At 37.2% G+C, this 15,500-nt stretch overlaps 1 protein-coding gene across 15 annotated transcripts in view; it reads left to right on the forward strand.

Moving 5' to 3' along the window:
- The window catches only part of RYR2 (ryanodine receptor 2), a 441,080-nt gene that overhangs the window by 98,699 nt on the left and 326,881 nt on the right, over nucleotides 1-15,500 (forward strand). For all 15 annotated transcript variants that reach the window (XM_074863209.1, XM_074863211.1, XM_074863214.1 and 12 more), the window contains one exon: nucleotides 14,289-14,408. In XM_074863209.1, the coding sequence (XP_074719310.1) occupies nucleotides 14,289-14,408 (120 nt within the window). The remainder of the gene's footprint in view (nucleotides 1-14,288; nucleotides 14,409-15,500) is intronic.

Genomic DNA, 15,500 nt, shown 5'->3' on the forward strand with positions numbered 1-15,500 from the left:
TTTCAAAAGACAGGCTTGGTACAGGATGCATTGGAATCTACTTACTGTTCTGTTAATACCTGCACAGAGTCTTTAATAACCAAATCTTCTACTGCAGTGTCCTTTGATTTCTTATGCAGAATTTGTCAATCCAACATATACTGCTATTGCACTGAGTATTTCAGTCTTTTTATACTAATATTATTTTTCAGCCTATGAAAGCCAATGGAATGACAAGACTATTGCTACAGAATTTATGGTATATTTTTCTCTGGAGGAGGCATTCTTTGATATTGTCAAGTACTGATTAAATAGTAGCAAGCTGCAGCACTTGGTAAAGTACAGAGGACTATCCCACGCTCACTAGAACCCGTGTTTATGTGTCTACTTGATGATCTGGACCTAAATTCTGCAGCAGAAATCTGACTGTTGGCAGACCCTGCATGGCAGATTCAGTGTAAAATACAAAACTCAGTGTTTCATGTGTTCTGTTTGAGGAGGAAATAATGCAGTCAGGGTAAGAACTGTCCAGGTATTTTGATATTCAGTGTACTGATGCTTGTTTTAAGATATGTCTGTATTTCAGGAAGCCACAGATATGACCCCATTCAAAGAGCATTTTAGGAGTTGCTGAGAAGTAACCTATTAGTTTCAGAAACAGCAAGCACAGGGGACAGCCAGAACACTTTACTCCTGGCAAAATATTTTGGGATTATTGTAGCACCTTGTCTAGATGTATCTACTACATTTAGGAAAGAGTTCTGTCACTTTACACCCTCTATCCATGTTCTTTTTTAAATTATACAAAGTAAATGACACATCGTTAGTTTAGAGACTGCTTCTGGGGGGCAGCTGTTGCCAAGTAAGCCTTGTGATCATGGTATGTCTTGTGATGTGTCAAACGAAAGGAAGATTTGTTAGTTAATGGCATTATACTTTTCCTAGGACATATGAGGGCAGTTTTATGGATTATAGAACATTGTTTTGAAACCTAATTTTAAAAGCAAAATAAAATTTTTAAGTTTTATCATAAAAGTGAGGTAAAAGTAGAGCTGGCAAGTTAGATATGATATATAATTACTATTATCTAGAACATCTTTCTCATGAAGCAGGATTCACTAAAAAAAAAGGACACTAACAGTGTGGTTTGACATACTGTGACTTGATCAAAGTTGTAGAATAAATATGGCTTAACTACTATGATTCTAAATTTGGGTGAAGTTAAGAATTGTCAATGCAATCTGTGGTTCCTGGCTTGAGGAATGTTTTCCTCATAACACTTTTCTTGTAAAGCTGAGTACCATTACTAGGACTGAAAATGTCTGGCAACAAAAAACCGACCTTCTCAACCTCCCCAGGATTATGTGAGTCTTAACATCCTTGGCTATCCTAGTGCTGCAGCCTTGACTGGCAGCTGGTAGAAGGGTGGGACACCCTCCCCCAAAATAGAAATTATTTTATTTTTGTCACACAATATGCATATAAACTGCAACGTGCTAGGTATAATGATTTATTCTTAAATGTGATCAAGGTCAGGCTGCTTCTTATCTTCTGTTTGATATTCTGACTTTCTTGTGGTGATAGTACACTAATGTCTGGTACTGCAGTGTAATGGGAAAGGACCTTGATCTTTCTTTTCCTTTGCTTTCTTTTTCTTTCTTGGCTGCTGTGGGTTTTTTTGAAGATACCCTTGTAAAATCGTCAAATGTCCGTTTCCCTGACATCCCTGGGTATGTGGGAAGGGCTACCAAGACTCCCTTCCTTTCTTCCCACTGCTCAGTGTGGCCAAGTATTTGCATTGTTGGAAGTGAGGTAGAGGAGAGATCAGAGAGGTTTTTTAAACTGAAGAAGTGTGTCTGAAGTTTTTTTTCTGTAAAGACTGTTACTTGTTAGTTCTAAGTGCTCCACTGCAGCTGTTCAGCCAGAGTGGTTTCTTTAAGTATTGTTCCCTTTACCTGTCACGAGGTACTGACCTCAATCCCAGTTGGCACAAGGTGGGTGCAGAAGCAGATCAACCAGTGAAAAGGGGGAATTCCTGCCCTCAGGTGGGCTTTGGCTCTCTAGGACACTTGCTGTGGCCTGCTTGCCCTTGCCTGCTCTGGGGACACCACTGCTCCTGCAGCTCTCCCTAGCAGAAAGCTTTCATGAATGTGGAGGTGGCAGCATCCCTCAAGGAAGTGTTTGTGCTCACTAAACAGAGGGGAAGGAGGAAGGTAAATAATACATCTTGCTAAGGAGTCTTATGCTGAGGCCTTTTCAAGGGTTATTCTGGTGGCCAGGGAGGAGACCTGAGAGCAGGAGTTGGGTGTGAGAGGAGGGCAGAGAGGTACTGGACATGTCTGGGTAGAGCATAATGGTGTCAGGGCTGGAAGGTGGGATGCGAACAAAGGACTGTAGGATGGGGAATGGAAGGCTGAAAGTAGGGAATATGATCAATGCGGAAAAGACTATAAGGGGAAGAAGAAAAGAAAGTGTAAATTGTTGTGTGAGGTAGGAAGAGTGGATCATCATGGGAATGGTGGGGTTAGAAAAGTGAGGAAATAACAGAGAATACAGCTGAGAGGATTAATTTCCCAAGAGATGTCTGTAAATCCACGGGCAAATGCCATGGATTTTTTTCAGAGATGGATAGATAAGAAATTAAGAAATCAACCCATGAAAAAATGTTTCATGTTCAGGAGAGTGGTGGTCTGTACCTGGTGTTCTCCTGTATGTAGCTCTGACTTGAATCACTGGGATTAGTCAAAATCACTAATCATTGTTCTCTGAATATCTCAGTCCCCGTTTGTCCTGCTGCTTCTTTTTATGTTGTTTACTTGTTGAAGAGAACAGCAGTAAGTTTCCAATATTATGATTTTGAAACTGATGACCTTCCTGCTAAGCAGAGGAAAGATATCTCAGCTGCAGGCCACAGGCAGTGTGTTGAACCAAATACCTGACCTATTCATTGCTGCCCATTTCCATGGCCCTTGAGGTAAAGCCACAAAGCAGACTTCCAGCTGGTTTATTCTATTGTGTTGGGGGTTTTTTTTAGCACTGTGTTTATGGAAGCTTTTTTTTTGAGGAAAAATTTGGATGTGCAAGTTTTCAATGCCTTCTTGGGAGGCTGTGTGGCTGGACCACTGGATAGTTCTCCTGACATGGTCTGTAGCTGCTGCTTATACTCACTCTTGATGGAAAAAAAACACCTAACCCCAAGAAGCAAAACATTTCATACTATGTATAAGTTTTTGTTTCTTTCCTCTTACAGCATGTATGTAATCTTGCACTTATTAATGGTATAATTTACCTTGAAACTGAATTTGGAATAGTCTTGCCTGGGAGAATTTAGAGTCTAAACAAATACAGCCAGAAAATGTGTGGAAAAGGGACTTAAGCATAGGGGAATGACTTGACTAATAAATTATAAAAGTGTGGTAGGAGATCTGGGAACAAAGTCCACCTGCCATTTCTATCAACTTTGTGTTCTTCCCCGCCGCTGCACTGTCCCTACAGAATGTAATTATTTCCTATCTAGGCACTCTAGTTTAGATATAAAGTTTGCAGTTTAGTGTTTTAGGACTGCTGCAGTCTTTTTTTTGTACACTGATGTTTTGAGATATAGGTGTGTTGGGGCGGGTTAAGAAGAGATAAATGTAGAATAGCAGCACTGTGTTGAGACAGTGAGGTAGACTGGATATTTGTGCCTTTTTTGAAGAGACAACCAATCTCTTTAATGGGAGGCTTAAAATCTCCTTTATGCTTGCTTATGTGGTGGAGGTGTCTAGGAACTGGGTTTTCAGTGTATGATTGCTTGGGGTTTCATAATATGATACAGCTTCAGCTGTATGATGGCCCTGTTGTGGCATTTTAAGCTGGATAGAAATTGAATGTTGGTAATAGCCCTTTTGGAGCTGTTCATGGGAAGATACCACATCTTGTCTTAACAATTACATTAATGGTCTGCTGGAAAGAATGGATCATAAATCAAAGATGCTCAGAAGAGAAGTTGTGAACAGCAGTCTGAGAGAATTTTTCAAAATGAAGTTAGTCTAAGAAGGAAGTATTCAGAAAGGTGGTAGACTTCTCATGGCGACAAGAAAGCATTGCATGGGAAATGTGTGAAGTGAAAGGGTGAATCTCATAAGTCAGAACAGCTTCAGAATGAAAGCAGGGAGAAATATTGACAGAGTATTGCATGGCTGAAACAGGTGAAGATTAGAATGAATCTTTAACCTTGCTCCACAAATAAAAAAAACACCATGGCAGGTGAGTCTTTGGGAATTAGAGAGAAAAGGTTACATGATCGATCGGGCAGCTGCAAAATATCAGTCTGGCAGAGCGCTGAAGTGGAATGATTCAAGAAACATTCTTGAAAAAAGATTAAGGGAAAAGAAAGTGATCTAGGATTGAATGTGCAAACTCAAGCAGATGATCATATTATTGACTTAGCCTCCCTGAGTCTGCTCGCAAGATACAAGACTGAGGACTGGTGAGCTGTTCTCATGTATTCTTGCATGAAAGGGATGATGCAGGGCGGAAGGTTTCACAGTCTGAGTTGGGTTGAGAGGGTCTTGTCCATGAGAGGTGTGTTAAGAGCCTTCTTGTTGTGGAACCTGTTAGTAGGGTAGAAGGAATACACAAAAAGGAATGTGTTCAGTTTGACTCTAAGTATTGTATGACCTTGAACAAAGTATTTGTTTTAACATGTGCCTCTGTTCTCCAGCTAAGATTAATGAACTCTTTCTCAGAAGAGTGTTGTAAAACTAAAGCCCTTCAGTGATTATTTTCAGATACAGCATTTTCAGATACTGGTGAGAGTCTGGATTTATTAGCTTGGACTGAGCACCATGGGGTTATAAGATTCTTGACGTCTGTTTAGAGGAAGCTTGTTAACTGCCTGACTCAGGTTACAGATACAATCTTGTGTTTTCCTGCAGAATCTTGTGGACACCTTTTCTAGCATGCTCTCACCTCTGTCTTTACTGGTACTGTTATTCACACCAGCAAGAACAAATATAGCATAGATGTGTCCCATGCTGTAATCACACCTTTGATTGCAGAAGAGACATAGCCTGGAACTCGTGAGTGAGGGTGTAATGTAATAGAATTCTTACCAAATTCCTAAAATGAGTGGAATTACATCAGAGATAAATTTGACATACTGGGACTGTTACGAAGCTGAAATCAGCCCACCAGCTGTTTTGTGTTTAATTTGGTATTCATACTTCATTGCAGATGTTTTCCACCACTCCTCTGTCCACTGTGTCAGATGCAGAGTTAGCCATTACTAACTATGGTTACAGACAGATAAATTTATTATTAGACACTGACAGCTGAACTTGGCATTTTTTAGGATTGTAGGACCACAGAAGCTAATTGGTGAGAAATAATAAAATGAGTCATCTCAATTGGAAATATGTTCGTTTGCAGACATATTTTTCATAGAACTCAGTCAAGAGCATACTAGCACATGCGTACACAAGGCCATTGTGTGCTGAAACCAAATTTGACATGGTTTCGTGCTGACTCATTGGAATTAAGAGCCAGTAAAGGAAGCTTTGAGACTACACGTAGACAGTACATCTGTTTTCAGTGTTGTGTGCGTGCTGATATCACTAGTAAGTAGTTTATCTGAGGAGGTGGCTAGCATGTGCAATTGAAGGGTACAGACACCTACAATACCACTGCAGTGCCCAGTAGAATCAAACTCAGTAGCACATTTCTTTCTCCATGAAGCACTTTGCAGAGTGCAGAAGGCGCTCTTGTTACCTGGATGTGCTGGAGCCACTCGTCCAGATCTGTTCATTGCCTTCTGATTGTGTGCTTCATTTCCCTCTGGTGGCTGTGGAACCCATAGACTGGAATGTGCACCCTGCTTGAGACACTGCTCAGCGTTGATGAATGAGTCCTAGATAAACTCTGCTCTGCCATACAGCATCACTCTCTTCAAGTGGTGCGTAACAAGTTTTTTGCCTTGTACATACTGATTTCTTTCTGACAGGCTCTTGTTCTTTAGTGAAGACTTTTTCTGGCAAGTGCTGAATATGAATCTACATGACTCAAATTTTTTTTAAATTTTTTTTTTTGCTGTCATGTGTCTTTAGTACCATGATTTTGCTGTAATCTTGCAAAATTATTTTGATGTGTAAGTTAGAGCTTTTTGGGGAAGGAGGAGAGAAGATAATATGGTTATTGTGCTAACAGCCTGTTTCGTAGTACTGTATCACGAACTACCAGTTAGGCTGGTCCTCTGGAATTCCATCTGTTCTGCATGGGGTTTTCTATCTCAAAGGATAATTCCATTGGAATAATGTTGAATTCTTATGAAATTACTCCTCCTACAGGATAAAACTAAAACATGTACAGCAGGATGTGTGCAGACTATTTAGAATTGTATGACCGGAAAAATCATCTCTCTTCCTTCTCATCCTAAGACAAGTTCAGCTATGCATAAATCCTCCTGACAGAGGTTTTCTTGAGCAGTTTTTATAGTCTTATAACAATGAAGTTTCTAAACTGGACTGTGAAAATGCCTTGCTATCCTCAAAAAATATTTCCCCCAATGTCTTAATGTTAATTTTCTTAATGAGAAACTGTCCTCTAGTCCATGTTTTATTGACAACAATATCATATACTTGACATTGTTGTCATGTTTCCCCCCAGTCTAAGCAGACTGCATCCCAACAGTGTTTCTGGATATTTCCTGGGTTTTTTCATGGTATCATCAGTCTTGTTGCTCTCTGTCCTTTCTCTGTTTGAAACGAAGGGTCAAAATGGCCATTTCACTTCAGCTGAAGCCTTACCAGTGTTGACTGTAAAGTCAAAGGGTCACTCCTCTGGTAGTCACATGCACTTCTTTCCCGATTAGCCCAGCTTTTTGGCTTCTATACAGCTGCCTGGTGTTGTTGACTCATGATTAGTATTTGATTCACTGTAACCAGCAGATCCTTCTCCACAGCATCATTGTTTTTTCGTGGCTTTTTATCCTGAGTCCCTGCCTAAGGGATGTGCAGTGCTCTAAGGTTGTTTTCAGTTACTTATAGATTGTTCTCCCTTAAGAGCATCTGAGCACTAATTCCCACCAGCCAAGGACATTATTACTATTATTATATTACTATTAACTATTACAACAGTCATCTGCTGCCAAGAAGACGGTGGAGTTGTGGGTCAAGCAGTAATCAGAAGTTTGGGTCGATTTCTTACCTCTTTTACAGGCTTCCTTTGCGTTCAGATGTCAGAAGCTCTAGACTAATCTCCCTAACAGGCTGGTATTTCAAAATAGAGTTTGGTAGTTTGTTGAAGACACTGGTTGATCAGTCAAGAATAGAATTAGCAGTTAAAGTCTGAGCATTTGTTTTATTGGCATCTCCCATAAGATTGTTGAAAAGATATCTAATCACTTTTGATCATAGTTGTTCCATGTTATATACATGGTGTTTAATAAACCATGTGTGTCAAGGCTTCTGTTTGTTGTCAGCAGGGATTTGGAGAAGGGAAAAAATACCATCTTAATTTCTTACTTGACTTCTGTATTGTTGCTTTTTACCTTCTTCCAAAGCACAGAAAGAAGCAGGCTCTGGGACGACTACTAGTAGAGCTTCCACCAGCACTGAAAGTTGTCTTATGTGATGCTTGGTGTGTGTTATTCAGATGCCTAGCATAAAAAAAAGGTCACATTTGATATTGTTTCTTTTCTTTTTTTTTTTTTTTTTTTTTTGACTGGTCAGATTACTAGGGGATTGATACTATTATCCTATTAGCATATGGTTGTCAGTAATTGTGCAAGTCCTGTACTTGATGGCCCATAGGATTTACAAACATTTATTCTACACTTTAGCGCTTATCCCAACAAGGCACAGGGAAGTTGAAGTAAGGTTTGGAAGTCTAAGTATTCTACAGTTTCCTTTGGCAGAAAGCAGTTTGTACAAGCTAAATTTCTATTTGTAAATCTACTTTTAAAGATGTGTGGCACCTATACTCATTGCACAGTTCAGCTGCACAGCTGAACAGTAAATGGGATGCAGTGAAGCAGAACTGTGCATATGTGGAGTTTGAGGAAGCTATTAAAGATTGAGCTATTAAAGTCTGTGCTGAGATCCTGATTTATAGCATATGGACGTTGATGGAAACATTCCAGTAACTGCAGTATTTGCCATAAAAACCAGCAGTAGAAGTGAGTTTGAATGTACAAGCATAACTTATCAGTTTTAACCTTTGAATGCTTAATTTTGCAAATGTGACATTCTCTGTTCTGTATGCAGTTTCAGAATTGGTATACGGTCATGGAGCTGTAGAAACACAGAGTCAGCATTACATCTTTAAGGGAGATAATTGTGTATAACGGATCAGATTAGGAAGAGCACAGCAAATTATTTAAATTAGTAATAGTTCATGTTCTATTTTGCATTCTCTGCAAAGCAGTAAAATGTAAAGTATAAAATATAAAATCAGGGAAAATACATGAAAAATATTGCTATTTTTGTCCTGAAATGGAAGCAAAATGCACCTGCCAAGGTCATGGCATAATGAGTGGAAGCACCTTGGCCTGAAGCATATACAGTGTTTCTAAATAAATGTATTACTTGCAGTGTATTGTTACTTTATTTATCATCAACTTTTCCTGCAGAGACTTTTAGCAATACTATAAGCTCCAATATTATGCTTTTCCTGTATGATTAAAATAAAAGACTTGGAGGTAGTAATGTCATAGAGTGTAAAACAGGGAAAGATATACACTAGGAAATTATATTTTGCATTCTTAAAGAATGCAAACAAAGAAATTATTCAATCTTGTTCTATCTTCTGATTCCCTATTAAACCAGTACCAGATATGAATTCAGAAGTTTTACAAGTATGTGTAATTATTAAGAGTTTAAGGTACTATAATATGCAGAATAAAAAAACCCCCAAACCATGAAGAATATTAAAAAAACCCCAAGCAAACCACCAGCTAGCAGATTTCCAGAAAAATGCCACAATGTAAATATTCCTCCCTCAAAATCACAGCTATGTCCATGCTGAAGAGGTGCCAACAGCTATAGCACTGCAGATGATGCCTACCTGCGGCAATTCAGCCAGCCAGTTTTAGTCCTTTAATAGAATTAACATATTGAGAAGGTTAAGGATTAGTCAAAACTGACTTTCACACAGGAGATAGCAGTTTTCAGGGTTTAATAGGACAGAGTAACACTATCCATTACAAGGAAATATATATATATCTCTGTGTGTGTGTATATATATAGAGAGAGTCATAACTTGAAATTGCCGATCTTGGTAAAATGCACCTAGTCAAAACATTCATGTTGAAACATAACATGCCCACATCTTTAGATGAGAAACTAATCTTTTTCTTGACTGAGTAGTATGTATTTCATGTAATCTTAGAAGATTTGGGTGCATTTCACAGAAAAGTCAAATAATCTCTGTAGATGAAAGTAAGTGCCATTAAGGAGCTTTGAGAACTCACTGTTTTAATATTGTACAGCAAACCCATGCTCTTCCTTCATTAATCTTGTCTTCTGGAATGCAGTTCTGAGCATGCAGTTTGCCAGATTATGGCTATTGGTGGCAGCATTTTGGTTTCAGGAGTAGTTTGTAGCTGTAGAGACTGTTATGGTGCTGTTAAAGGTGTTTTTTTTGGGTTTTTTTTGGGTTTTTTTTTTTGTTTGTTTGGTTTTTTTTAGTTATTGGGTCCTTTGAAAAATCATTCAGTTACTTGTTTAGTTTCTCTGAGTACAAAAGTTTTCAAGAAAATAATTAAATAGGCCATAATGAATAGATATAATTAAGAATCTTCTGTCTACAGCTCTTTGTTCAATAACTCTCTTTGCTTTTCAAAATTGGATGTTTAAAAAATAAATAGGGCTTTGTGACATAGATAACATCTACCTGTTATTTCAGAGTTCTTCTTGAAGAATCAGAATGATAAATGCAGCAGTGTGCTTATCAAAAGCTCATGCTGTTTGAGTCAGTGCAGGTATCTGACATAACAAAAAGCAGAATATCTTTTTGCTGGAAGATATGGTATCTTTAACACTATGAACTGGCTGACACATAAGGATTTATCAGGATTAATGGATTATTCCAAGATGGTACTTGGTGATAATCTTAAAAGCACTGCATATGACTGGTTACTTTAGCCTTAGCTGCACCTTGCCTTCAGCAAGTTCATTTGCAAACTTGGGAAGGAGAATAGCTTTCTGACTCAGGTTATCAGTTCAGCAATCTTAGTACCATCTCTGCTATCCTGTAGGCATACTCTGTTCTTGTAGGTAGTCAGCATCATCTTTGCTCCTTTTTGCTTACCATTTATGGGATGGAGATAATCATACTTCCAAATTCCCAAGAGTGTTATGAAACAGATCAGAACTGAAGGATGAATGACAATGGATGGAAGTATCTAAACTAAATGGACAGCTTCTCAGGTATATCTGAGACTGTGCTCCATTGCTGTTATGGTGACTTACATTGCCTTGTGCATTTGATAATAAGCTGCAGCACTACTGTGTACACAGTATTTGTGTGGTTATTGGCACCTACTTTCCTTTACTCCCTTGATACCTTTCTTCTGTATCCCAAAACTGGAAAAATAGAAGACAAAGCAGCATCTTTGAGCTTACTAATGAAGGCTGCTATGCTGATTGTGAATTGCGATGGAAATACGAAAATTTTCCAGTTTTCACGGAGGAAACTGGCAGATGTGTGTCAAAGTGATGATTATTCAGCAAAACAAGAATAATGGAAATATCTGGCAGTGAAAATGTCTGCAGGGATTTTAGGTCTTTGCTGTTGCCCTTTCTTCCAAACTGTTCTGGAGATTTTTAAGACTATGCTATGTTCTGTATGTAAGTCCATTGTGGTTGTTTTGAATATGAAGTTTAAATCAAATGCTTTTGTTAGTTAAGGTAGAATACAGATACTGTTGTGTAGTTTTTTTTTTTTTTTTTTAAATCAGTTTTTAATTAGATCAAGTATATACTAAACTCATTTCGTTGAATATGACATACATGCACTATTTTTTATTAACATGTGTGTTACCTTGATGAATTACAAAGACTTATAACTGTGTTGTGCAAGACTAGGTTTTCTTCTTTTGGCTATACACTTGTCAATGTATAGACAAATATTTCTACATGTCTTAAAGCACAGTTTGTCCAAGAGTTTAGATTCCAAGTGGATCAAAAACTCCTACAAGTGATTACATTTTAGCATTAAACATTTTTGCCTGAAGTTGGCTTCTTGGAATCTCTTCACTTTTCATCCCTGTTTAGTTTACTGTGATACTAAATAACATTTGACAGAGTTGTTTAAAAGACACTAATATTCTTGTCAGCACCATGTGTTACCTCTGCCCCTGAATTTCAGTCTCCTATGAGGAAAGTTAGGAAAGAGTTGAATGGGAATGTATCTGGATACATAATGATGTATTTGTTTAACTTTTGAAGGCTACAGTTATAGCCCATTGAAATATAAATTACTTTCATCTGTTCTGACAGTGACTGACAGAAAAACATATGATCTAAAACCTCATCTGCATAAAGTATGAATGTGAAAATGCTTGGAAGGTAATAGGAGGTAGTGAATCAGTTTGTGACATCTCATAATCCAAGATTTAAGAATATCTGAAAAATATTTTTCTTTAATAGACGTTTAATATGATGCGCACTATAGCTTTCTTCATACAAGAGCAAATTGACCTTCAGTGAAGGTCTCTTTGGAGGTGGGACTTCAAATAAGGAAATTATGCATTTTTAGCTCTCCTGATACTGGAACTAGATAGCATTTGCTGATGTGAAAACAGGTTTAGAAAGATGGTGCTGGGATGCTTACCCACTGACCAGTCTTCTCTTAAGAAATGGAATGGAATTATGTAGCTTAATGTAATTCTGCAACACAATCAAATTGCGTATCTATAGGAATCTTCTGAACACGTAGTCAGTAAATGTTGGAAGACTGAATCCAGGGTAGAGTTTACATTGGATTCTTCTCTAATGATGTGCATAGAAGTGCGAAGTAACTTAGAGCTGGATTTATATAACACATAATTACCTGTAATCACCTTTCACTTTATCTAACAATGGCATCACATCTTTCTTAAACTTCCATGCAATTTTATCAACCCCACCTTGACTAGAGTGAGAAGTTCCACGACACTATGACTCTGCGGCCTGAATTAAGAGAACATTTATTGTATCCATCTACACTCAAAACAAAGTAAGCATAGCAAAACAGAGTTGCTTTGGTGTTTTAATTGGCATGTCCTGCCAACCCAGGAATTAACTTTTGAAAAGGGCATCGAGGGTGATTGATTTTCATTAATTAATAAGCATTTTTAAAGAAATCAGTCTTATTTTCTGAGCTATGTATTTAACAAAATAAGCAAGCCATGTACTCCGTACGCTGTACGGCGAAAGAAGAGAAAATGTTTGCAGAATGAATTGAGAAAGTTTGTGTGTCAGGAAATTTAGCAGTTGCTATATTTCTGTTCTTAATCCTCCATCAGTCAGCATCTACATTATACGTGTATGCTTGATAATTGTGCATAATTGGTTTGCAGGGAAGGATGATGCATTAGATTATTAACTAAAACTAAGTATGTCAGGGACCTGCCCCAAACCAGCTTACATTTTTGCTGCTGTCAGCATAGAGTCATTTTTGTAGATGGGCTATGTAAAACATTTTTCAGACTTTCTCTAAAAGCACAGCATACAATGGTAGGGAATGGGGCACTACAAAATTAAATTGGTGGTTCATATCAGTAGAAAGTAGTCTTACAATGTTGTCTGCATCTGGCTATGGAGGTATGATGTTAACGTCTTCTCTAGTGGCCCTTTTGGAGACAACACTAGCACAATGCATGATGGTGACAGGGTTACTGGAGTTTCCATTCTGCTGGTGTGGTTATTTAGGAAGAGAAAGAGGAAGGAGAATATGTTTATATAGCTGCAATCTAACACCACTATTTTTAAACTGAAAATAAACTTTTATTTGAATCAAATGGAATTAAGTTTAGGAAATACTAATTTTGTGCTTTAAAAACCAAAATCAAACAAACAGCATGCCCCCAGACCTCCACAAAAAAAAAATGTTCTGGGTTTTAATAGATGCTACTTACAAAGAGTACACAGCAAAACTGTTGGGTCAGTAATTTGATCTTCTAGATCCTTGATTTTGGCCTTTAGGGATTTTTCTTTATTAATTACAATTGTACATTGTGAACTGCACATATAACATATATTTTCTGGATTTAATGTCTGACTGGTAGCTGTTACTACTTTTTGCCTCCACAGTTGACTGTGGATCATAACCAATATGCAGCTTGGGCACTGTTGCTGTTATACAAGAAACAATGGTTTACCTGCACTTAGGGCTAGGGTTTGCTACATGGGGACAATTAAAAAAAGGTAACATGAATACATTTTTTAAGTGTTTGATTAAACTCTGTTTAATTTCCTGTTCTCACCTTAATTTAGTTTAGTTTAATTACTAGAGTGAAGTAAATTAAACCAAATAAAAGGCCAGTTTAATTCAGGATGGGTGTTTACAAGTGGCTTCAAATTACTCTGTTCAATTTAAATTCAGGCATTTATTTAATTTGATTAACTTTTCTGAATGTCCCTATGTAAAAAGCTGCCTGTAACAACTTTTTTTTGGTAAACATGCCTGCATTTTTGTGGTCTCATCCTGTTCTGCTTCCAGTTGCATGCTTCATCCTTTAGTTTTTATTGTTGTATTGCATTTTACTTACAGTGTTAAATATGACCTCTTCATAATGAAAACTTCATGTGAAGTTTATTATTGGAAACCCTAATTTTGCTTCATAAATGAATGGGCAGAATGCACAGGGTGATACTATTTTTCTCTATTCTTAATCAGAAAATCTTTGCTATAAAACAGACTCATCACAGCAAAGTTTTCTTTCTTTTTAACTTAAACCATATTTCTGAAAAGGGATTATCTCACTCATGGTTATGTTACTTTGAAGAACTGGCATTTAAATAAGGGTCTGCTTCTATTCTTTCAGGTTTGTTGACAAGATATCCTTTGACTATATGACTACAAGGATTTAGTCCCATAACATTTGTATTTCATACATACTGACTTTTGTACAAGGATAGGCAAACAGGAAAAGCACATATGTAGTTATTATAATTATTTTAATTGATTTGCCCACATTCACAACTGTGAGAATAAAAATTATGCTGAGATTTGATTCTGCTTGAGTTCAGGGATAACTGTTTCTGAGTTAAGCAATGATTTTGTAAATGTTTCCCCAGACCTTGTTGGGTCAGAAGCATAACCACTGTTCTGTCTTTGTTTTTTGATAGGACGATGAAGTGGTTCTGCAGTGCACGGCAACTGTTCACAAGGAGCAACAGAAATTGTGTCTTGCTGCAGAAGGATTTGGCAACAGGCTTTGTTTTTTGGAATCCACATCAAATTCTAAGGTACTGCTGAGTGTTTTAAGTGTCATGTATGAAGTAAGGATATAGTTATAATACTGCTTGCTTTGATGTACTATGCACAAATCTGTCTAGGAGAATGAACAAATCAAATGTATCAATAATATAAGGAATATTTAATCCCCCTTCGAAGTTTAATTGTTCCTTTGTCATGGCCCTTTGGCTGGACTCTAATGCCATGCTTTCTGTTTTGGGCTCACTTTAAAACTAGTTAGCTGCAGAAGTTCACCTCACTAATATGCTTGTTATTTCGGTTGTCCAAACTCAGTTGTAGTAAGCCACAGTGCAATTGTTGTGTACTGCAATTCAAAGACACACTTGATTACTCTGATTTTAAGTCCCTGGGAAAGAGAGCGATTATTCTATTTGTGATAAGTTTTTATTCTGACATTTACGTTGAGATGATTATTACTTAAATCTCTCTAATTTCCTAACTAGGCAGAGTAATAGTGCAAGTATCAAAATTATCTCATCTGATCAGTTTGTTATCTAAGCCTACTATAACTCTGCTATATATGCAGTAGATACAGTAGTTTGAAAAATTAACTTTGCTATTTGTTGCAAAGGAGGGGTTTTGTTTCACAATCACATATGCCCAAATAAATGTTTTTTAGACAGAAATGTGCCCTCTGAGGGCAGAATTGTGACTAAAGTACATTTAGTGAACATTTTATTTATACAAAGGGAAGAACGTTGCTCAACATATTTGTTTTTTCTTCAGATAAAATATAAATCTTTGATGAGAAAATAAAGGTGAAGCATCTGGAAAGACATCTAGAAAGATTTAGAACAAAAAATGATGTTTCTTTATCTTGCCAACTTCCATAACATCACTTTGATTCTCTCTGATACATTGCAGAGTAATGCTTCATTTTCTGTCTCATCATTTTGAATGTATTATTCATAATAATAAATTTTTCACTAGGATATTAATGATTCATTATAATAGCAGTGATCTTGATGAATTCATTCCTGCTGCTCTGTTTTAAGTGAATCTTTTTAACAATAAAAATGTGCTGGGATGGAAGTGGTTGCAGTGCTAGTTGCCTGTAAGGCCAGAAAAATCTATTTAATGAA

This window comes from Strix uralensis, chromosome 3 (assembly GCF_047716275.1).
Source record: "Strix uralensis isolate ZFMK-TIS-50842 chromosome 3, bStrUra1, whole genome shotgun sequence".
Classification (NCBI taxonomy): Eukaryota; Metazoa; Chordata; class Aves; order Strigiformes; family Strigidae; genus Strix; species Strix uralensis.